At 40.9% G+C, this 22,985-nt stretch overlaps 1 protein-coding gene across 3 annotated transcripts in view; it reads left to right on the top strand.

Moving 5' to 3' along the window:
• The window catches only part of eif2d (eukaryotic translation initiation factor 2D), a 36,249-nt gene extending 13,566 nt beyond the window's left edge, over positions 1-22,683 (top strand). For 2 of the 3 annotated variants that reach the window (XM_061678857.1, XM_061678840.1), the window contains 9 exons: positions 5,632-5,749; positions 5,827-5,872; positions 5,965-6,071; positions 6,162-6,299; positions 12,960-13,049; positions 13,602-13,697; positions 20,491-20,611; positions 21,754-21,928; positions 22,049-22,683. In XM_061678857.1, coding sequence (XP_061534841.1) covers positions 5,632-5,749; positions 5,827-5,872; positions 5,965-6,071; positions 6,162-6,299; positions 12,960-13,049; positions 13,602-13,697; positions 20,491-20,611; positions 21,754-21,928; positions 22,049-22,119 — 962 coding nt within the window. In that variant the 3' untranslated portion in view covers positions 22,120-22,683. Of the gene's footprint in view, positions 1-5,631; positions 5,750-5,826; positions 5,873-5,964; positions 6,072-6,161; positions 6,300-12,959; positions 13,050-13,601; positions 13,698-17,336; positions 17,434-20,490; positions 20,612-21,753; positions 21,929-22,048 lie in introns of those variants that run through there. The other variant, XM_061678848.1, reaches the window with a different exon arrangement.
• Positions 22,684-22,985: the final 302 nt, after the last annotated feature.

Raw genomic sequence — 22,985 nt, 5'->3', positions numbered from 1 at the left:
CAGGGGATGCCACCCATCCGTCACACTTCATTGAGCAACTTCACATTCAGAAATGTTTTTTTTCTTCATTACCTTGCTCCTTTTCCTTTTTTTCCTGATCATGCAGAGATCGGGATCTCAGGTGCAGGGTTCATTTAAATATCCATCCATCCATTTTCTGAGGCGTCTCTCCTCACAAGGGTCGCGGGAGTGCTGGAGCCAATTCCAGCTATCATCGGGCAGGAGGCGGGGTACACCCTTAACTGGTTGCCAGCCAATAGCGGGGCACTTATAAACAAACAACCATTCGCACTCACATTCACACCTACGGGCAATTTAGAGTCTTCAATTAACCTACCATGCAGGTTTTTGGGATGTGGGAGGAAACCGGAGTGCCCGGAGAAAACCCACGCAGGCATGGGGAGAACATGCAAACTCCACACAGGCGGGGCCGGATTGAACCCCGGACCTCAGAACTGTGAGGCAGACGCTCTAACCAGTCGTTCACCGTGCCGCTTCATTTAAATATGATTTCCATATTTAAATGTGGACGTGGACAGGGAGGGGTCGGCTACTCCAACATGTCCGCTCAATTCTACGTTGGTTGAGATGTACAAAGGAAATGTGCTTGGATTCATGCGTACGCACAGATTCATACATCTGGATATTTTTGTGCATATGGAGCTTTCTGGATTTGAGCGTACACCATGTTTCAGTAGGAAATCCACGCAAGTCTTTGTACATGAGGCCCCTGGACTCTAAGGACTCATGTCAGAATGCTGTTCATAGACTTCAGCTCAGCATTCAATACCATCATCCTTAAACAACTGATCTACAAACTGGACCAGCTGGGGCTCAACACTTGACAACACTTGAGCCCCAGCTGTGCAACTGGCTGCTAGACTTTCTGACAGGGAGACCGCAGGCAGCACGGGTCGGCAGCAACACATTCAGCACCTTCACTCTGAACACGGGGGCCCCTCAAGGCCCCCCTCCTCTTCACCCTGCTGACCTACTATGACTGCACACCGACATACAGCTCCAACCTCTTCATCAAGTTTGCAGACGACACAACTGTGGTGGGTCTCATCAGCAACGGGGACGAGACAGACTACAGGAGTGAGGTGAGCCGCCTGGCCCAGTGGTGCATGGACAACAATCTCTACCAGAACGTGGAAAAAAAACAAGGAGATTATTGTGGACTTCAGGAGAGCGCAGTCCCAGCATGCTCCCCTGAACATCTAACGGTGCTGCGGTGGAGAGGGTGCACAGCACCAAGTTCCTGGGAGTGCACATCACCGAGGACCTCTCCTGGACAAGCAACACCTCATCACTGGCCAAGAAGGCTCACCAGCGTCTCTACTTCCTGCGCAAGTTGAGAAGAGCCAGAGCCCCGCCCCGCATCATGTGCTCGTTCTACAGAGGGACCACAGAGCGCATCTTGACCAACTGCGTTACTGTGTCGTACAGAGCCTGCACTGCATCCTGCCGCAAGACTCTCCATCGCATAGTGAGGGCAGCTGAGAAGATCAGAACCTCTCTTCCCTTCCTGCAGGACATTTACAGCAACCGCCTATTATTTACCGTAATTTCTCGTGTATAATGCGCATTCCCCCCCCAAAATTTTTGTTGTTGTTGTCAAAAGTCAATAGTGCGCATTATACATAAGCATAGGGGCAAATGGAAAAAATCTTTCACATTTTATAAATGTATGCCGCCATCTAATGGTTATGAAAAAGCTGTACACATTCATTCCAATATGCCACTGCCACCTAGTGGTTATAAAAAAGGTGTGGCCTACACTTTCATTCCAATATGACAGGGGTATGTATGACTGCATATATGTACAGTTGTGCTCATAAGTTTACATACGCTGGCAGAATTTGTGTTTTTTTTTAATATGACTGACTGAACAACAACCATCATTAATTTCTTTATGGTTATGTTTTGTTCAATTATAATGCTTTTCTGAAATGCTTGACAGTTTAATTTGAATCCCATTCAAATAAAGGTAAATGTGTTTCCCCTGGTCCTTCATATTTTCTTTAAATATTTGTACCCATCTTACAAATTCTGCCTCGGTAAGCAAACGTATAAAGCACAGTTGTGTTTTCTCTTTTACTAAATAAAAGTAGGGCTGTGAATTTCAAAATAAGAGAAAGTAAATAAAAAAAGTATTATGTGTTCAAATAAACTGCTTGACTTCAGAATAATTCTTTGGGGAAAAAAAACTAACAAAATACAGATAATACTTAATGTTTTGATCATATGGGTAGAAGCAAAATCATGCATTGTAAAATTGCATTATACATGAGTAGAAGGGTTTTACAGAATTTTGAGGTCAACTTTGGGGGTGCGTTTTATACATGGGTGCGCATTATACACGAGAACTTACAGTAAATGATTTTAGCAAATCCCTGTAATATAACAGTGAAAGATTTAAGGGGGTCTGAATACTTTCCATACCCACTAAATATATATGTGTGTGTGTGTGTGTAGTATCTATCGACAGCAGTTGATGACATAAGTATTGTGAGCGCTGTGAAGAATCTTGGAATCTTGAATGTGAGACGCATCTTCAAACAACAAAAGATTAACAAAGTGGCAGGCCCAGACCTTGTCTCCCCATCCTGCCTCAAAGTCTGCGCGGACCAGCTCGCTCCAGTCTTCACACAGATCTTCAATAGATCTCTGGAACTGTGCGAAGTACCATCCTGTTTCAAACGCTCCACCATCATCCCAGTCCCCAAGAAACCTGCAATCTCGGGTCTGAATGACTACAGGCCTGCCTCCTTGACATCTGTGGTCATGAAGTCCTTTGAACGCCTCGTGCTGGACCACCTCAAGCGTGTCACAGGTCCCCTGCTGGACCCACTGCAGTTTGCCTACTGAGCAAACAGGTCCACGGATGATGCCGTCAACATGGGACTGCACTTCATCCTAGAACACCTCGACAGCGCGGAGACCTACGCGAGGATCCTATTCGTGGACTTCAGCTCTGCGTTCAACACCATCATCCCCTAACTCCTCTCCTCCAAGCTTCTCCAGCTGCTTTCTGCCAGTGGATTTACAGCTTCCTGACAGGCAGGACACAGCAGGTGAGGCTGGGGGACACCACCTCATCTACACGCACCACCAGCACCAGGGCGTCCCAAGGTTGTGTCCTCTCTCCGCTGCTCTTCTCTCTCTACACAAACAACTGCACCTCAACGCACCCGGCTGTCAAACTCCTGAGGTTTGCAGATGACACCACTGTCATCGGCCTCATCAAAGACTGTGACAAGTCTGCATATCAACAGGAAGTGGAGCGGCTGGAGCTGTGGTGGGGCCGACACAACCTGGAGTTGAACACGCTCAACACTGTAATGATCGTGGACTTCAGGAGCCATCCTTCGCCACAGCTGCCCCTCACGCTGTCCAGCTGCCTTGTGTCAACCATCGAGACTTTCAAGTTCCTGGGAATTACTCTCAGGACCTGAAGTGGGCGATCAACATCAACTCCATCCTCAAAAAGGCCCAGCACAGGATGAACTTCCTGCGGCTTCTGAGGAAGCACGGCCTGCCACTGGAGCTGTTGAGGCAGTTCTACACAGCGGTCATCGAATCAGTCCTTTGTTCTTCCATCACAGTCTGGTTTGGTGCTGCTACAAAAAAGGACAAACTCCGACTGCAACGGACAATCAAAACTGCTGAAAAGATTGTCGGTACCCCCCTACCCACTCTTGAGGGCTTGCACGCTGCCAGAACTAAGACAAGAGCGTGCAAAATCCTCTTGGACCCTCCACATCCTACCAATCAATGCAAACTAGAACTACAGACATTCCAACACCTTCTTCCCTCTTGCCATCAACTTCTTAAACAGCTAACCTACAATTCCATTGTAACATGCTGCCAATTTCTTTGTCTTGAGTTTGTTGTCACATTTCTGTCGGCCCAATTATACATTACTCGTGCACTCACTGTAGTAGTCTCGCCACACTGCACTATTTGCATATCTGTTGTTGACCAATACTGGCCACTCATGTGCCTGAGTAGCATCTGCACCATTTGCACAATCAACTGAGTCGTATCTCCAACATTGTCCCAGATTGTCGCACTACTAGTCACTTTAAACTGCATACATTTCTTGAAGTCTCAGCGCCCTTTGCACAATGGTCATTGCACCGGACTATTGCTCTATTAGTCATTCAAACGGCTCTCAGTGCTAGAGAACTGCATCTTGCACAAAAGCTGCATCTTGCACAATTGTCAAAAAAAAAAATAATGTACGGGCATTACCAGATTACTAGCAACCTTTTATTGCTCAGTTACTGTTTTTCTCAATGTCTTTATGCCTCAAATGTATTCTCTGTCAATTGACTGTCTGTTGTCGTACTACAGCGGCTCCAACTACCGGAGACAAATTCCTTGTGCGTTTTTGACATACTGGGCAAAATAAAGATTATTCTGATATTCATCTCTTGATCTGAAACCCAAATGTCTTCAGTATACAACAAAAACAAAGGAATTGACCTTGCCGTTCCAAAAGACCACCACCAACCATTGCCATTGTGGTTACTGCTGCCAAGCAATGCGAGTGTGTAAAAATACCCCTTAACATGCGTAACATAGCCTTAAGTCTTGATCTTCCATGTCATGTATTGGTATTGAATAAGATTTTAAAATATGCCTTAGATTGGGCGGCACGGTGGCCGACTGGTTAGAGCGTCAGCCTCACAGTTCTGAGGACCCGGGTTCAATCCCCGCCTGTGTGGAGTTTGCATGTTCTCCCCGTGCCTGCGTGGGTTTTCTCCGGGCACTCCGGTTTCCTCCCACATCCCAAAAACATGCATTAATTGGAGACTCTAAATTGCCCGTAGGCATGACTATGAGTGCGAATGGTTGTTTGTTTCTATGTGCCCTGCGGTTGGCTGGCAACCAGTTCAGGGTGTACCCCGCCTCCTGCCCGATGACAGCTGGGATAGGCTCCAGCATGCCCGCGACCCTAGTGAGGAGAAGCGGCTCAGAAAATGGATGGATGAATATGCCTTAGATGGCCACAGCCACTCTTCTTTTAATATGCCTCAGCTTCACAGGAGACAGTAAGCAAGATTAAATTCAAATACAGAAATTCACTAATTGGTTGCAGGGCATGCTGTGATGCATGCAGAGCTATTAATTAACCACATGATGGTCTATTCATCTTTTGATCTGAAACCCAAATGTCTTCACTATACAACAAAAACAAAGGAATTGACCTTGCCATCACAATACTTTTGGAGGGGACTGTATCTATCAAAAGACCACCACCAATTATTGCCATTGTGGTTACTGCTGCCAAACAATGCGTGTGTGTAAAAATACCCCTTAACATTTGTAACATAGCCTTAAGTCTTGATCTTCCATGTCATGTATTGGTATTGAATAAGACTTTAAAATATGCCTTAGATGGCCACAGCTGCTCTTCTTTTAATATGCTTCAGCTTCACACGAGACAGTAAGCAAGATTCAATTCAAATTCAGAAATTCACTAATTGGTTGCAGGGCATGCTGTGATGCATGCAGAGCTATTTAATAACCACATGATGGTCTTTTGTCGATGAAATTAGATAATGCTATTCATGTGGTGAAGGGGGAAATAATGTGACCCTGGTCATAATGTTTTTTTCACAGAGGTCATGGACGCTCTACTTTGGCAGTGTTTCCTCCTGGCTCTCAAAAGCAAGGTGAAGAAATCAGAGCTCCCCCTGCTGACAAGCACTTTTCTCCGGAACCACATGTTTTCCTGCTGGTAAAGAGTCAGTCATTAGTCACAAAGCGCTCAGGAGGAATTCAATTACTCACCCAACACATTCTGCCTTTTTCCAGCCCGAGCGGAAAACAACTAGATATTAAAAGGTCCAGCTATAAAAAGGTAGATCTGAATGTTTCAGCTTGCCCATTGTTCATTTTATCAGTCAATTTGAATTCCACAAACATTTATTTGAACTTTCTATCTTCAAACAGCTCTCCAAGTTCCTGCAGGTCATGCAGCAGCAGCACAGCATTGTACGTGTGAAAGAACTGACAAAGGGTGTGGAGAGTATTGTAGAGGTGAACTGGAAAAGTCCAAAGTGAGCTTCCCATTTACATACACCTACTGTACATTGAGGCTGAAAAACAAGACTTTTTCATTTGTTCCCTCTATTTGTGTTCACTTACAGACTACGCTTCTCTGTTCCAGAAGAGACACACGTTGAAACAATTCCACTCGGAGAAACACAGTATCATCCTCCTGAAATCACCACTTTATACTCAGTGTCAGCTCGCCTGCAGCCTCTTTTTCAGGATGCAAACAAAAGGTGTGTGTGCATATGCGTATTTTCCTCCCTGAACGTACAGTGCCGTGAAAAAGTATTGCCCCACTTCTCAAATTTTTATATTTTTGCAGTTTCCCCACTTTAAGATCATCAAACAAATGTAAATATCAGACAAATATTACCCAAGTGAACTTAAAATGCTATCTTTAAATGGTGATTCATTTATTAAAGAGAAAAAAAAGTATTCGAAGTTACCTGGCCCTGTGTTAAAAAGTAATGGCCCCCTAAACCTAATAACTGGTTGGGCCATCCTCAGCAGCAACAACTGAAATCACGCATTTTCTATAACTGGCAATAAGTTTTTGACATCTCTGTGGTGATATTTTGGCCTACTCTTACTTGCAGAATTGTTTAAATTCAGCAAAAATTGAGGGTTTTCAAGCATGAATGGCCTTTTTAAGGTCGTGACACTGCATTTCAAAGTGGGGAAACTATGCAAAAATATAAGAACTTGAGAAGGGGTCCAATACATTTTCACGGCACTTTAACTCTTAATTTTAACTCGTCTTTACGAGGTCAGAAAGCTTATGAGTCAGCAAGAATCCACGTGTTTCGTATTTCCTTGAATGTGGCCTGGGCTGCGCTGTGGCAGACCTTCACCTCCACCTCTTTAAGGGAGGTGGGATAAAATTACCACAGCAAACTCAACTTTTATTCAGAATGTGTAAGAATGTGTCTTGAAATGACTACTGTTTTATTGATTTACTTTTCCCAGCTGAACAACTCAATATATGTGAGGTGCAGTAACATGAAATGTGTGTGTTGCTCAGCATACATTTTGGACAGTAATTTGTAAATCATTATATTACTTAGAAGACTAAGTTAAGTGCCTTAAAATAAATCCTCTTAAATATCTCCAGGGTCTCATGACTGTTATTTTGCCAGTCTGCAAAATATGATGCCAACTGGAAAGTTGGATGTTTTTATATGCATGCACTGTTTGTCCTATAGTGTTCACTGGTCTTGTTATAATTTAAACCTTGCAAGTACCAGGTTGGGGCTGCTTTTACTTTCACATTTTAGTTCTTCATGGCACAGATTGCTGAAAAATTTTCTGAGGTTTTGGTCCATGTTAACATTGTTGAAACCCCAATTCCAATGAAGTTGAGACATTTTATAAAACGTAGATACAGTAAAAACAGAATACAATGATTTGCAAATCATTTTCAACCTATTTTCAATTGAATACACTCCAAAGCTATTTAATATTTAAACTGATCATTTGTTTTTTGTAAATCACTCATTTTGAATTTGATGCACGTTCCAAAAAAACTGGGACAGGGGCATGTTTACCACTGTGTTACATCATCGTACCTTTTAACAACAACACCCAATAAGCATTTGGGAAGTGAGGACAAAGCTTTGTTGAAGCTTTGTAGGTGGAATACTTTCTCATTCTTTCTTGATGTACAACTTCAGTTTCTCAACGGTTTGATGTCTTTGTTGTCGTATTTTACACTTCATAATGTACCACACATTTTCAATGCGAGACAGGTCTGGCCTGGTACCAGTCAAGTACTCACACCCTTTTACTATGGAGTCACGCTGTTATTACACGTGCAGAATGTGGTTTGCCATTATCTTGCTAAAATAAGCACAGATGTCCCTGAAAAATACGTTGTTTGGATGGTTGCTCCAAAACTTGTATGTACCTTTCAGCATTAATGGTGCCTTAATACACCCATATACCATCACAGATTCTGGCTTTGGAACCTTGCGCTAATAACAATCTGGATGGTCATTTTCCTCTTTGGGCCAGATTTCCAAAAACAATTTGAAATGTGGACTCTTAAGACCACAGCACACTTTTCTACTTTGCATCAGTCTAGGCCCGGCGGAATTTGTGGGTGTTGTTGATATATGGTTTTCGCTTTGCATTGTAGAGTTTTAACTTGCATTTGTAGATAACTGATAATAGTTTTCTGAAGTGTTCCTGAGCCCACGTTGCAATATCCTTTACACAATGACACCAGTTTTTAACACAGTGCCCCCTGAGGGATCGAAGGTCACGGGCATTCAATGTTGGTTTTCGGCCTTGCTGCTTACGTGAAGAGATTTCTCCAGATTCTCTGAATTTTTTTCGTGATAAGGACCATAGATAATGAAATCCTTAAATTCCTTTCAATTGTACATTTGGAAACAGTCTTCATAAACTGTTGGACTCTTTGCTCACGCAGTTGTTCACAAAGTGGTGAACCTCGCCCCATCCTTGCTTGTGAACAACTGAGCCTTTGGGGGCAAGCTCCTTTCATACCCAATCATGACACTCAATCACTTTCTAATTCACCTGTGGAATGTCCCAAACCTGTTTTTTTTTTTTTTTGTTTGTTTGTTTTTTTATAAGCGTTCCTCAATGTTCCCAGTCTTTTGTCGCCCCTGTCCCAGCGTTTTGGGAACGTTTTCCAGGCATCAAATAAAAATTGAGAGAATATTTGAAAAAAATAAATAAATAACGTTAATCAGTTTGAACATTAAATATCTAACATTAAATATCTAAATTTGCAAATCATTGTGTTATTTTTATTTGCGTTTTGCACTATGTCCCAAATTCATTGGAATTGGGATTTGTATTTTCAGCTTCATATCCATACTGTTAGAGAGGGAGTTTGCATTGTTAAAACTGCCAGAAAATTTTTAATATACGTAACAGACACTGTAAACAAGCCAATGTTAGCCACAACTGCTACATTGATAGCATGACTAATTCGTAATGAAGTTTTACTATTACACGGAAAATTTTTATCGGATTGAATTTGTATTTTATGGAATGTACAATCAATGAGAAATCAAAAAGATGTGATAAACATACCTGTAAAGCAGATATACAGGAAGTCCTCGAGTTACGACGCACTCGACCTACGACGTTTCGACTTTACGGCGCCCGTGCCTCGTCTGCCATTTTGTCCCAGCACCATAGTGTTTCTGCTTAGCTAGTGCATTGTGCTTGACTGTGTTTGTGCGCCGGGAGTATCTTAGCCTTTTTCGCCCTACTTTTTTCACACTCTCAGCAATAATGGTAATTACAGAATTGTATTTTTTTATTTTAATGTGTTTTAGTTTCTTTATACAAAGTGTTAACCTTTCCTGCTACGGTCACCTGACCGTGGTCGGGAGACGCAGGGGTTAACTCCCTTCTCTCGTTGCACAGCTGAGCTGGGTGGCGGCAACAATAAAGGCACGAAGCACCGATTTGCTGCTTTAATGGCTTTTATTAGCTCCTCTGCACATTCAACGTCAACGGGTCCTCCGCTAATCGCTACTCTTCCCCGGTCGCCGTCACTACACTTGCTACTGTACACACTCGCACTGGCGCGCACTCTTTCCTCCTTCACAGTCCCGCCGGACGACGCCTGCGCAGTCACGTCTCACTCACACATCAACGCATACGCCCACACACACTGAGCTTGCTGTCACAGTCACGTGGGACAATACCCGTAACAGAAGTATTTCGCCGTAAATTTCGACTTTAACGGTGAAATCCGACTTACGCGGAAATTTGTGTTACGTCGCCAGCGTAGGAACGGAACTCATTCATAAATCGAGGACTTCCTGGACTGTTAATTCGGCGTCGCCTCTGAATCGTCTCAGCTTCATGAGTTCCTTACACGTTATAAGGATTCCCACATAGTTTCCAGGCAGGACACATCCCACTGCAATATGATTGATTCCTGCATCGCGGGGAGGGCAGGCTACGCAAATAAGATGACCATCCCAAACATGTAACATATTTGTATGAAATAAAAACAAAGAAATTTGTTATGGTGAGGTTTAGTGCTAGGGTTGGGGTTGAAGGCGGTTTAGGATAGTTAAGGTTAGAGTTAGTGGGAAATATATTAACAGCGCAAAAATTGTCAAAAGTCAATAGTGCGCATTATACATAGGTATGGAAAAAATACATAAGTATAGGGGCAAATGGAAAAAATCTTTCACATTTTATAAATGTATGCCACCATCTAGTGGTTATGAAAAAGCTGTTCACTTTCATTCCAAAATGCCACCGGTTATAAAAAAGGTGTAGCCTACACTTTCATTCCAATATGACAGGGGTACGTATGATTGCATATATGTACAGTTATTGCTCATAAATTTACATACCCTAGCAGAATTTGTGTAATAGTTTTTTTTTTTATATGACTGATGACTGAACAATAACCATCATTAATTTATTTTCATGTTTTGTTTAATTATAATGCTTTTCTGAAATGCTTGACCGTTTAATTTCAATCCCATTAAAATAAAATTAAATGTGTTTCGCCTGGCCCTTCATGTTTTCTTTTAAGAATTGTACCCATCCTACAAATTCTGCCTGGGTTATCAAACATGTGAGCACAACTGTGTGTTTTCCTGTTTACTAAATAAAAGTAGGGCTGTGAATTTCAAAATAAGAGCAAGTAAATTTAAAAAGAATTACGTGTTCCAATAAAGTGCTTAACTTCAGAATAATTCCCTGGGGGGGAAAAAACTAAATACAGATAATACTTCGTTTTGGTCATATGGGTAGAGGCAAAATCATGCATTGTAAAAATGCATTATACATAGGTAGAAGGGTTTTCCAGAATTTTGAGGTCAACTTTGGGGGTGCGTTTTATACATGGGTGCGCATTATACACGAGAAATTACAGTAATTGATTTTAGCAAATCCCCGCATTATACATGGGAAATTACGGTGCTTTTTTCCCCTTCTGGAAGCAGTAGTGCGTGTTCTGCTGGGACAGGGTCATGTTTACCACTGTGTTACATCACGTTTTCTTTTAACAACATTCAATAAACGTTTGGGAACTGAGGACACTAATTGTTGAAGCTTTGTAGGTGGAATTCTTTCCCATTCTTGATTGATGTACAGCTTCAGCTGTTCAACAGTCCGGTGTCTCCGTTGTTGTATTTTACGCTTCATAATGCGCCACACATTTTCAATGGGAGACAGGTCTGGACTGCAGGCAGGCCAGTCTAGTACCCGCACTCTTTTAGTACGAAGCCACGCTGTTGTAACACATGCAGAATGTGGTTTGGCATTGTCTTGCTGAAATAAGCAGGGGCGTCCAAGAAAAATACGTTGCTTAGATGCCAGCATATGTTTCTCCAAAACCTGTATGTACTTTTCAGCATTAATGATGCCTTCACAGATGTGTAAGTTACCCATGCCATTGGCATTAACACAGCCCCATACCATCACAGATGCTGGCTTTTTAACTTTGCTTCCATAACAGTCCGGATGGTTCTTTTCCTCTTTGGCCCGAAGTCCACAATTTCCAAAAACAATTAGAAATGTGGACACGTCGGACCACAGAACACTTTTCCACTTTGCATCAGGCCATCTTAGATGAGCTCGGGCGCAGAGAAACTGGCGGCGTTTCTGGGTGTTGTTGATAAATGGCTTTTGCTTTGCATAGTAGAGTTTCAAGTTGCACTTATGGATGTAGAGCCGAACTGTATTTAATGACATTGGTTTTCTGAAGTATTCCTGAGCCCATGTGGTGTGATATCCTTTACACATTGTTGTCGGTGAGGGATCGAAGGTCACGGGCATTCAATGTTGGTTTTCGGCCTTGCCGCTTACATGCAGTGATTTCTCCAGATTCTCTGAACCTTTTGATAATATTATGGACCGTAGATGATGAAATCCCTAAATTCGTTGCAATTGTACATTGAGGAACATTGTCCTTAAACTGTTCGACTATTTTCTCACGCACTTGTTCACAAAGAGGTGAACCTCACCGCATCTTTGCTTGTGAATGACTGAGCAATTCAGGGACGCTCCTTTTAAGACCCAGTCATGGCATCCACCTGTTCCCAATTAGCCCGTTCACCTGTGGGATGTTCCAAACGTGTTTGATGAGCATTCCTCAACGTTTTTGCCACCTGTCCCAGCTTTTTTGGAACGTGTTGCAGCCATAAAATTCTAAGTTAATCATCATTTGCTAAAAACAATAGTTGATCAGTTTGAACTTTAAATATCTTGTCTTTGTAGCGTATTCAATTAAATATAGATTGAACGTGATTTGCAAATCATTGTATTCTGATTTTATTCATGTTTAACACAATGTCCCAACTTGATTGGAATTGGGGTTGTACATGGGAAATCTTCGACATCTCATCTGTCTAATGTCTATAACTGTTTTTTTCCCCGGGCGTGGTGGATTCTTAATAATCAAATTAGAGGTACATAAAGAGACCGGAGAGGGCTGAATTCTTTTCACAGCTCATTCATGTTACTTATTACTGTCAGATCATTCTGACAGTTTTAACAAATATGACAAAAGTATTTTTTTATTTTTATTTTTTATTTTTTTGTATATAAATTAAATTGTAAACACCCCTTTAAAGCTCTTGTTTTAGCACTTTGAAGGTCATGCATGATGCAGTGCAACTAAAGGCATTGATTCGTTGTCACATTATTAACGCATTTAGATTTGTCAGCTCTTTGCTTTCTCTGTAAATATGCTGCAAAAATATTTAGCATTTGGCATTTTATGTCTACATCTGTCCTGTCCATACAGAGGACTTAATTACTATTAATGTAGACTACATTATTAATCATTCAGGTGTGAAAACGGGTGGTCAAGAAGAGAGGATTTTTGCATGGTTTATGCATTCAACCAAAGTAGTTATAGTTGGGACTGATTTTCATTGGTGCCTCCGTAGGAAAGGTGTGGCATTGCAACCTGCTGAGGTGAGAAGCATTGTCACTGAGTATGTGAAGAAGAATGACCTGGTAGATGAAAACAACAAGAAGTAAGTACGTAGAATTAAGTAAGTAGAATTGTGAAAATAAACATTAGGGGATTCATGGGGAGTAATACATTCTTTATAAAACATTTCACCTCCCACAATACTGCTTGCTTAATTTGTAAAGGTGATTGATTGACTACAGTACGACATAGTGTTTATGTTCCATGGAATTTTTCCAGAGTCAAATAAAACTGTTTAAGGTAGAGAATAATAAACATAGGAAGAATAGAACCATAATAAGGGCACTGCTTGCTTCAGGATTTGATATGGTGCCATGGTGAAAGGGCAACAGCATTCACTCCCGGGCATGTGATGTTGATCAGATAAAAAGCTCAAATGTGACTTGGAATCTGAGGAGGCATCTCTGTTCTTTTTTAGGTCTCAAAATCTCCTCTGTGTCTTTTCATGTACCACATAAATTGATGATTAGTGGTAGAGATTATAAACAGATTTGACCACGAAAGCCTAAGGAGGCAAAATGTGTTCTGCCATCCAGTTGAATGAATGATCAAGTGCAAAGAAGACAGTCATTTTGTTTTTGTTTTTCCCAACCAGTTATCTGAGAATCAACCCAACACTGTGTGACTGTTTACTTGAGAAATCAGAGTACCAGGACCTACAGACTCTCAATTGGGATGACCTTTTCACCAGGTAACATACTGTATTTTCTATTGCCATGACATAAACCAACACTAATAAACAAACTTACCTTCCTTTGTTGTACACTATACATTCTTGCAAGTGTATTTACATTGTTTGGTCTCAAAGCATTTGGACCTTGACACAGTTTTTTTAATGTTTCCTTCATACACCACTACAATTGATTTAAAACAAAACAACCATGTTGACATTTAACTATAGATTTCCAGCTTTAATATAAAATGTTTCAAAAGTAAAAATTTAATGTATGTTCTTTACTACAGCCATTTTTTTGCACAGTACCTCCATTTTCAAGGGCTCAGACAATTGCCACACAAGAGGTTGATAGACCAGGTACAATCCTTTACCTTGTTACTTTAAAGTTGTGATTCTCAACTGGTGGGTCACGAACAGCTACTAAAAAATTTTTTGTTGTTTTCCTATTCTGATTTGTCCGCTACAGTACGTAGTAGGGCTGCACGATATTTGGGAAAAAATGTTATTGCGTTTTTTTTTGTTGTTGTTGTTTTTTTAACCTGCGATATATATTGCGATGTGAAATAATACAGGATCAGGTTTGGGAAAGTTCATTTTGTACGCAAAGTAGTTCAAAGTTCCTTCCAAAAATGAACTAGACCTGCGAGTAGCTATTAAAGCCGGTTGCACCCTTGGCCACGTTGAGGTACTGGCACGTTGGTGTACTGGCACATTGCGGAACCACTGAATAGAAATGCGCATCACAGTTTTGAGATTATAGTCGCGTAAAACCATATCATTTTCATTCCACTTCAGAATGATGTGCGGCACAACACAACAGCGCGGCGAACAGCATGTTGCCACAGACTATATGAAAAGTGTAAAGATCGGTATAAAGTCTAATCTTTAAATGAGACAAAGTTTGCAGTCGATTGGATAAAATCTGTAGGAGGAGTTTGTAAAAATATTACAGCTGTAAAAGGCGAAACGGAAAATTTGAAAGTCAAAATGGTGGACTTCCTGTTGGGTTTAGTGTATGGCTTCAAGAGACTATTTTTGTAGGTCTTGGGCTGTTCCATATGCCTCCCAATTTTGGTAGACCTAGGTGAAACGTACAGCCGGGGCTGCTTCTTTTAAAATTTGTAGGGGACGCTACTGAGCTTTTTTAATTTTTTTTTTATTTTTTTATTTTTTTTAATTGCTCCCCATTACCACATTACTGGTAACCCTTTATTGCTCAGTGACTGTGTATTTTATGTCTTCATGTCTCAAACGTATTCTGTCAATTGACTGTCTGTTGTCATACTAGAGTGGCTCCAACTACCGGAGACAAATTCCTTGTGTGTTTTTGACATACTTGGCAAATAAAGATGATTCTAATTCTGAAAAGAGGTGAAAATTGAGAGGTAATTAAAAATAGCGGACTTCCTGTTGGCTTTAGGATATGGCTCCAAGAGACTTTTTTGTAGGTCTTGGACTGTTACATATGCCTCCCAATTTCGGTAGACCTACCTGAAACATACAGCCAGGGCTGCTTGTTTTTAAATTTGTAAGCTACTTAGCCATTTTTTTTAATTGCACAAAAAAACTATAAAATATAGAAACGTTCACCAGGATTTGTTAAAAAAAACAAAGTTTCATGAGTTTGCATGCATGTTTAGACCCTCAAAACAGCATTGGTTTCTTGGTGAACAGCATGTCGCCACGGCAACAGCGTTGCACGAAATGAAAAGCTTTTAATAGCTTTTCATCTTCAATATCTTCAGATGACACTCAAAGTTTGAAGTCGATCCGAGTAAATCTCTAGGAGGAGTTCCTTAAAGTAGACCTCTATAAAAGGCGAAAAATTAGTGGCAAATTGAAATTAAAATTAAAAATGGCGGTCTTCCTGTTGGGTTTAGGGTATGGCTCCAAGAGACTTTTTTTGTAGGTCTTGGGCATATGCCTCACAATTTTGGTAGCCCGGGGTTAAAGAAATCTGAGCAACTTTAAAAAAAATAAAAATAAATGCACAAAAAAACTAAAATATTGAAGTGTTTGCCAGGCTTGATGTGTGTACAAAGTTTAATGAGATTGCAGGTATATTTAGACCCTCAAAACAGTGTTGGTTTCTTGGCAAACAGCATGGTGAACAGCAACGGCAACAGCGATTGTCGGAAACTCACAAACTTTGTATGATGACATGAAGGCATTAAGAGTCTTCTGAGCAAATATTAGCTAGCTGCTCCCAGGTTTGCTTAACTGCTCCCAGGTTTGCTTAACCTGGGAGCAGGAGAACAACAAAGTGTTAAATGTAATTTCCTTGTGCCAGTAAGTGGTGCTATTAGTATGATTTTTATTTTATTTTTATTTTTTTTAATGTATTTATTTATTTTCTCCATATATATATATATATATATATATATAAGTGTAGACTGTAATCAAGTATGTAAAATTTTGAAAGCATATGACCATCTGGAGTCAAGTTCCAACAGCTTTTGAATCATCAAAATTCGCCACACTGCCACGCTCACAGCCAAAACATCACAATTGTTTTTTACAAAGCATGATTAACGTCTTGAGACTTAATTGACCAAATTTCAGGTGGATCTGCTCAACGTGTTCAGCACAGTACATTGAAATGTGGAGGAAGAAATTTGTTGTCCCAACTAGGTGACGCTACATGAAAACTAAATATTGTCATGCAGATGTGTTCAGGGCATGACTAGTATGAAGCATGAAGTTTGGGATTTTTTTTGGAGCATGTACAGGGGAGTTAAGCATTTTCTGTTTTGTGGCAAAGGAAATTTGACATGCAAAATTTGATGCCCTGTCCCTGCCCATCATATAGCATGGCGAAATAAGGTCACTTTAAACTGCATACATTCCTTCAAGTCTCGGCGCCCTTTGCACAATGGTCATTGCACCAGACTATTGCTATATTAGTCATTCAAACTACTCCAATTGCTAGAGGACTCTGCATCTTTTTGCACAATTGTCAAAAAATTAATAAAAATAAAAACAGAATTGTACCGGCATTACCAGATTACTAGCAACCCTTTATTGCTCAGTGACTGTTTTTCTCAATGTCTTTATGTGTCAAAAGTATTCTCTGTCAATTGACTGCCTGTTGTCGTACTAGAGTTGCTCCAACTACCGGAGACAAATTCCTAGCAGTTTGAATGACTAATATAGCAATAGTCCGGTGCAATGACCATTGTGCAAAGGGCGCCAAGACTTCAAGGAATGTATGCAGTTTAAAGTGGCTTGTAGCGCGATAATCGGGGACAATGTTGATTGTGCAAATGTTGCAGATACTCCTTTAGTCAGTGTGCAAGTGGGGCAGATGCTACTGTGGCATGAGTGCCCACTATTGGTCAACAACAGATATGCAAATAGTGCAGTGTGGCGAGACGACTACAGTGAGTGCATGAGTATGTCTAATTGGCCCAACAGAAATGTGACAACAAACTCAAGACAAAAAAATTGGCAGCATGTTACAATGGAATTGTAACATGCTGCCAATTTGTCTTAGTTCTGGCAGCGTGCAAGTCCTCAAGAGTGGGTAGGGGGGTACCGACAATCTTTTCAGCAGTTTTGATTGTCCGTTGCAGTCGGAGTTTGTCCTTTTTTGTAGTAGCACCAAACCAGACTGTGATGGAAGAACACAGGACTGATTCAATGACCGCTGTGTAGAACTGCCTCAGCAGCTCCTGTGGCAGGCCGTGCTTTCTCAGAAGTCGCAGGAAGTACATCCTCTGCTGGGCCTTTTTGAGGATGGAGTTGATGTTGATCGCCCACTTCAGATCCTGAGAGACTGTAATTCCCAGGAACTTGAAGGTCTCGACGGTTGACACAAGGCAGCTGGACAGCGTGAGGGGCAGCTGTGGCAAAGGATGCCTCCTGAAGTCCACGATTATCTCTACAGTCTTGAGCGTGTTCAGCTCCAGGTTGTGTCGGCCCCACCACAGCTCCAGCCGCTCCGCTTCCTGTCGATATGCAGACTCGTCACCGTCCTTGAAGAGGCCGATGACAGTGGTGTCATCTGCAAACTTCAGGAGTTTGACAGGCAGGTGCGTTGATGTGCAGTCGTTCGTGTAGAGAGAGAAGAGCAGCGGAGAGAGGCCACAACCTTGGGATGCCCCAGTGCTGATGCTGCGTGTGGATGAGGTGGTCTCCCCCAGCCTCGCCTGCTGTGTCCTGCGAATACTGCGGTTCGATCAAACATGATGTCAACGTCAGCGGAACTACAGACTCTTAGACTAGAATATAAAATCATGAAAGAACGTTGGACATGCAATCACGAAGCATGCGTGACAATCTCATTTTCTCGGGCGCAGATGAAAAAGTTCATGATGTCCGCGCTCAAGATACAGCAAGGTACAATCGACAAGATTACCTTTCACCGTGTTCACCGATTGCGAGGCCCTTATCCAGGAAACCGACCACGTCCCATCATTGCAAAGTTTGAACACTTTCAGCAAAAAGTGTTTGTTAAATCAAACGGCCGTGAGCCCAAGGGCCAACTGTTTCGTGATGCCAACGTCACGCCCTGGCTCTTCGAGATAAGTACTTCTTTTGATCTGTTGTCATTATTTTTTGTCAAAAGCATATTGTATTTTGTTTCATTCTTTCCACTTTTGCTTAAACAAAAAAAACAGAATCACGCATGCCACCAGCATGAATTCCCACTCCTATCTGTCTGCTTTCCTGCTCTGCTTGTTTCCACACACACTAAACACACAAGTCGCTCAAAACTCTTCTTGCGCACTACAAACAACCGCCATATTATCCCCTTGTCACTGTTTGTTTTCTATGTTCAGTGTTTTTTCGTTACCCTTCTATGTACCCTGGCTTTGCTGTACTTAAATGTAGCATCTCTATCACCATCTCTAAATAGCATTTGTCAACACAATGCCAAAAACCTCCCGAAAACTGGGGGAAAAAAAAAAAAAAAAACAGCCAAAGAATACATAGTAACCAATTTATTTAAAATTACTACAAACGCACCCCTTACATGTCACACTTAACTTTTGTGTCATGGAATGTCAATTCAATCGCAGGCAAAAAGAATTAAGATTATGGATTATATCACTAAATTTAAAACAGACCTCCTCCTATTACAAGAAACCCATCTTATTGAGTCAGAAGAAAAATGCCTTATTGACTCTAATTTCACTCAGGCTATCTCGGCCTTTTATAACAGTAGACAAAGAGGAGTCTCAATACTAGTTCATAAAAGACTACTTTTTACAATAAGTAGTACAGTAGCAGATCCAGAAGGCCGATAGATGATTAAATAGGCTACAATATTGAACAAACTTTACACAATTGTCAATGTTAATTAAGATGATGCAGCCTTTTTTCACATGCTCTTTTTGAACTTGTCAGCCAATTCTACAATGATCATGGGAGGTGACTTTAACCTTACGCTAAATCCCCTAATAGATCGCTCAAATCTCAAAAATAGCAATCAGCCACAATGCCCCAATATACGAGAGGTGTATATGGACGACTTTGGTCTTGTTGACATATGGAGGCTGAAAAACCGTACAAAAAGAGAATACACATTTTTCTCGTCGGTTCACCACTCTTTCTCAAGAATAGATTTGTTTCTCTCAAACAATTCGGCAGCTCAAAGAATTACCTCCAAAATACATCCAATCATCATCAGCGACCATGCACCAATTTCTCTCAATCTAAAAATTTTGTCAAGTCTGAGACCCCCACCAAAATGGCGCTTTTACACGTCTCTATTGAAGGACCCGGATTTTGATTCTTTCGTGAGGAAGGAATGGGAGGAGTTTTTGAAATTCAACGACTGCCCAACCATATCCCCATCTCTGCTGTGGGAAAGCTGTATTGAGAGGTCGAATAATATCATACTCTTCATACAAGAAAAAACAAGAACAAAAATTAGAAAATGGAATTGAGGAAAAAATTAAACACCTCACAGAAGAATATGCAATTAATCCGACAGATACGCTTAGAACCCATCTTCAAAAGGCAAAACATCAATTAGACATTAACAGTTTTGGTCGTATTGTGTGTGGTGTGCTCCGATAATACGAACACAGAACACCACATACATGAAGAAATCTTTACGTGATCTCACAAAACCAAAGATGAAAGACTATTAGCTTTGTGCTGATGTTTCCCGAAGGTTACCGGAGCCGGGAATCTTATAAAATGGCATTGTCCTCAAAAAACGAATTGCTTTGGAAAATACTTCTTGCTGTCTGGGGAACCCACTTTTATACAAAAAAAAACATCGGGTGAGACTTGCTTGTTTTTCTTTACGGTCGTTGAATTTTTTTGAGTCAGGGTGCTTCTTCTCACAATTGCATCATGACTCTGGAGAAGTTGGCTCGCCCTCACTCACAAAGACTTTTTTCATTTATATTGAGCACGTTCATTATTTTAAGATTGTCGGCCCCGACCAGTTTCAAATCCTAAAATCGGGACGAATCTACTTTTAACACACATCAGACCTAAGGACAATCTTATAGGATCATCTTGTCAGATTTAAGATTGTCTGGTGTTTGACGTGCTTGGTTGAGAAAGGGCAGAATCGGGACAAAAACAGGTTGTTTGTTTTTGTGTGTACCGGGCTTAAGACAAACCTCAAGTCCAGTCTCCTATTGGGTGAGCCAAGGAAATAAAATATCATTGAACACTTTAAAGCTACTTGCAGAATCTAAAAATGATGCTAAATGTTTGAATAATGGTCTCTTTACAAATAAGGTTTTTCTCAGTTTTGATTAACACTGTCAGAGAATATTAGTGGAACAATAGGTTTATTTTTGTGGTCGTATAGAATAGATGAAACATTGACCTCTCATTCTTACAGGACATTAGGAAGAATGCAAGAGTGCTATCAAATAGTGTTTCCTGGACAAACACCCCTAATAAAGAAGGGACATATTGAGCCCATAGATGTCTCAGTGGCTTCCCGAGGCTCCAATAAAAAGGTAACCACCAGCCCTGAGATTCGAACTCGTCAACTGTACAGGACTATCAAATTATGTCCAGACTTTGTGCTTAAACACACATGGATATTTGCTGTTCTCTTTGCAATCGTCAGATCTGTTAATAGCTTTAAGTTTATTTTTGTTTATATTTACAAGGTGTCCCAACGTCACTATACACTTCTGTTCTCCCATTCCACTTCAGGTATCATTCAGACAGACGTAAAACTATCAGAATTTGACAGCTAAGGTGTTGCAGTTTTTTTTTAACATATTCATTCCCTTAACCACTAATTGACACTAGAGCAGCGTTGCAAAATGACCACCTGGCAAAAAGTTTTTCTGTCCCCGACTGCAATTTAGCGCCAGTTTGAGAAGCTTTAGGATCTTCACACTGCTTCAATACGTCATACAAATTTCTCAAGACAGGATCTGCTCTTGACAAACCACACAGAGAAGGGCCTGCTACTACCAACACTGATGAAAACACTGAACTCATGCAGCTTAAAATGGCGCTGAACTGCAGTCGGGGACAGAAAAACTTCTTGCCAGTCAGCAATTTTTTAATGCTTCTCCAATGCCAGTTGGTGAGCCATGGGCAACGGAATTAATAACATGCTTACAGAAACTCCAAAGCCTAAACTATCAATTGCTCATGTCCTCACTTCTATCCAAATGATACGTGAAACCAAAAAGAAAAAAATGAAGTGTATAGTGACTTTTGTGACACGCTGTATAGTCATCCTACAATGACAACCATGTCAGTCACATTTTTGTTGTTTTGTTTTTGGGATAAAAAGACAAGCCTAAAATTTTAAGATCCTTTTCTTTGGACAGCGCTGACGTGTAAGCTACTATAACCATTGTGCTTTCCGTTTTATGGTGTATTGGCCGCTGCACCTTGAAACTTTTGTCAGTGACTTGAAGTGAATTAAAATAGATCTTTTTTGGGTCTGAAAATTGCCTTTTCCAGGGTGTACCCCTAGAAATTGAGTTTGACAACCGTGCCTTGTGTTATGGAGACGCTGTTTCTCTGAGTGCATTTTGGACTGTTCTCAGCTGTCATGTTTTCTTTTAAAACTGAAACTAGTTTCCTGGTTGATTTTATTATTCTAGCTCTGATCGTTTTCATGTGCTACATGTAGGTGACCATAATAAAGAACCTGGAAGTATACGCTTTGGATCCTTCTGCTGTTGCCACTGCATTGCAGCACAGAGTTCAAGCCAGTTCAGTCCTGCAACCAATTCCTGGGGCCAAAGACAAGGTCCTGGTCCAAATTCAAGGCAATCAGATTCAACAAATTGGACATTTGCTCCTAGGTTTGCACCATTCACTGTTACATTTATAGCTTATATAAATTATAAAAACTATAGCAAATTATAGCTTAGCAAATTGTTTTGTTCATGTAAGTAAACATCTTGTCTCATCTTTCATTTCAGATCATTATCGAGTTCCTCGCAAGTACATCCACGGGTTAGACAAAGCTCCGAAAGGTGGAAAGAAGAAGTAGCATTTTAATGCTATACTTGGTATTCTGTCTGCTTAGTCTACACAGCTGCTATACTGTTTGTTAACATTCCTGTGGGCCTTTTGCTAATATATGATCATCTTATGACAGCTGATGAATGAAACATCTCTGCATTTAATTCTGTATTGAGAATACTGTACATTTGCTGATGGTGTTTTGTTATATCTGGCACACATTGTTGCTGCAGGATAATTAGAGTCTGTTGCGGCAAGAACCATCCTCAAATGTTTAGACATTTAGTGCTGTCATCTTAAAGCAGCTGGTAAGATGGCAAGAGATCGCACATGGCTTTCAGGATGTCATTAATACCCAATTTCATTTCATGTAAACGCATTTCAGAGAAACTTTGTAATTATATCAGCGTTTCTGAAATGTGAAGTCATCACTGCATAAAATGAATATTTTGGCAACGTAAAATGTGTTCTGCATTTATCATGTCAGTCGGTGAGATGGTGCTGAATAGAGGAGATGAGTGGAAAGTAAGGTCGAGAAATTATGTTCACCGTACCTCTACTCCCAGACACCAAATGAGAGATTGGACATCATGGCCCCGGGCCAATTGTTAAACCATTTATTAACCCTCTTTGTTCAGAAAAGATGTACTTGAATTCATTGGAATTTAACGGATAATACGGATTTCACGGGAATCATGAATCTGAGGCATGAAAATGGCTCGTCCATTTCTCCAGAAAGGAAAAACAAAAGGTGACTGGTCTGTCGTATCTGCCAATCTGATCAATAAATCGAAGCGGGTCTCTCTTGCTGAAGTCAATCAGGTCGAGAGTGAAAACATCCTCTCCATGAAGAAAATTCATGGCTTCTGTTCTTATATTAAGAACTATTATTTC

The sequence above is a fragment of the Phycodurus eques genome, chromosome 1 (genome assembly GCF_024500275.1).
Source record: "Phycodurus eques isolate BA_2022a chromosome 1, UOR_Pequ_1.1, whole genome shotgun sequence".
Lineage (NCBI taxonomy): Eukaryota > Metazoa > Chordata > Actinopteri > Syngnathiformes > Syngnathidae > Phycodurus > Phycodurus eques.
Note: the sequence above shows the minus strand (reverse complement) of the source record. Positions and strands in the feature narration are given on the sequence as shown.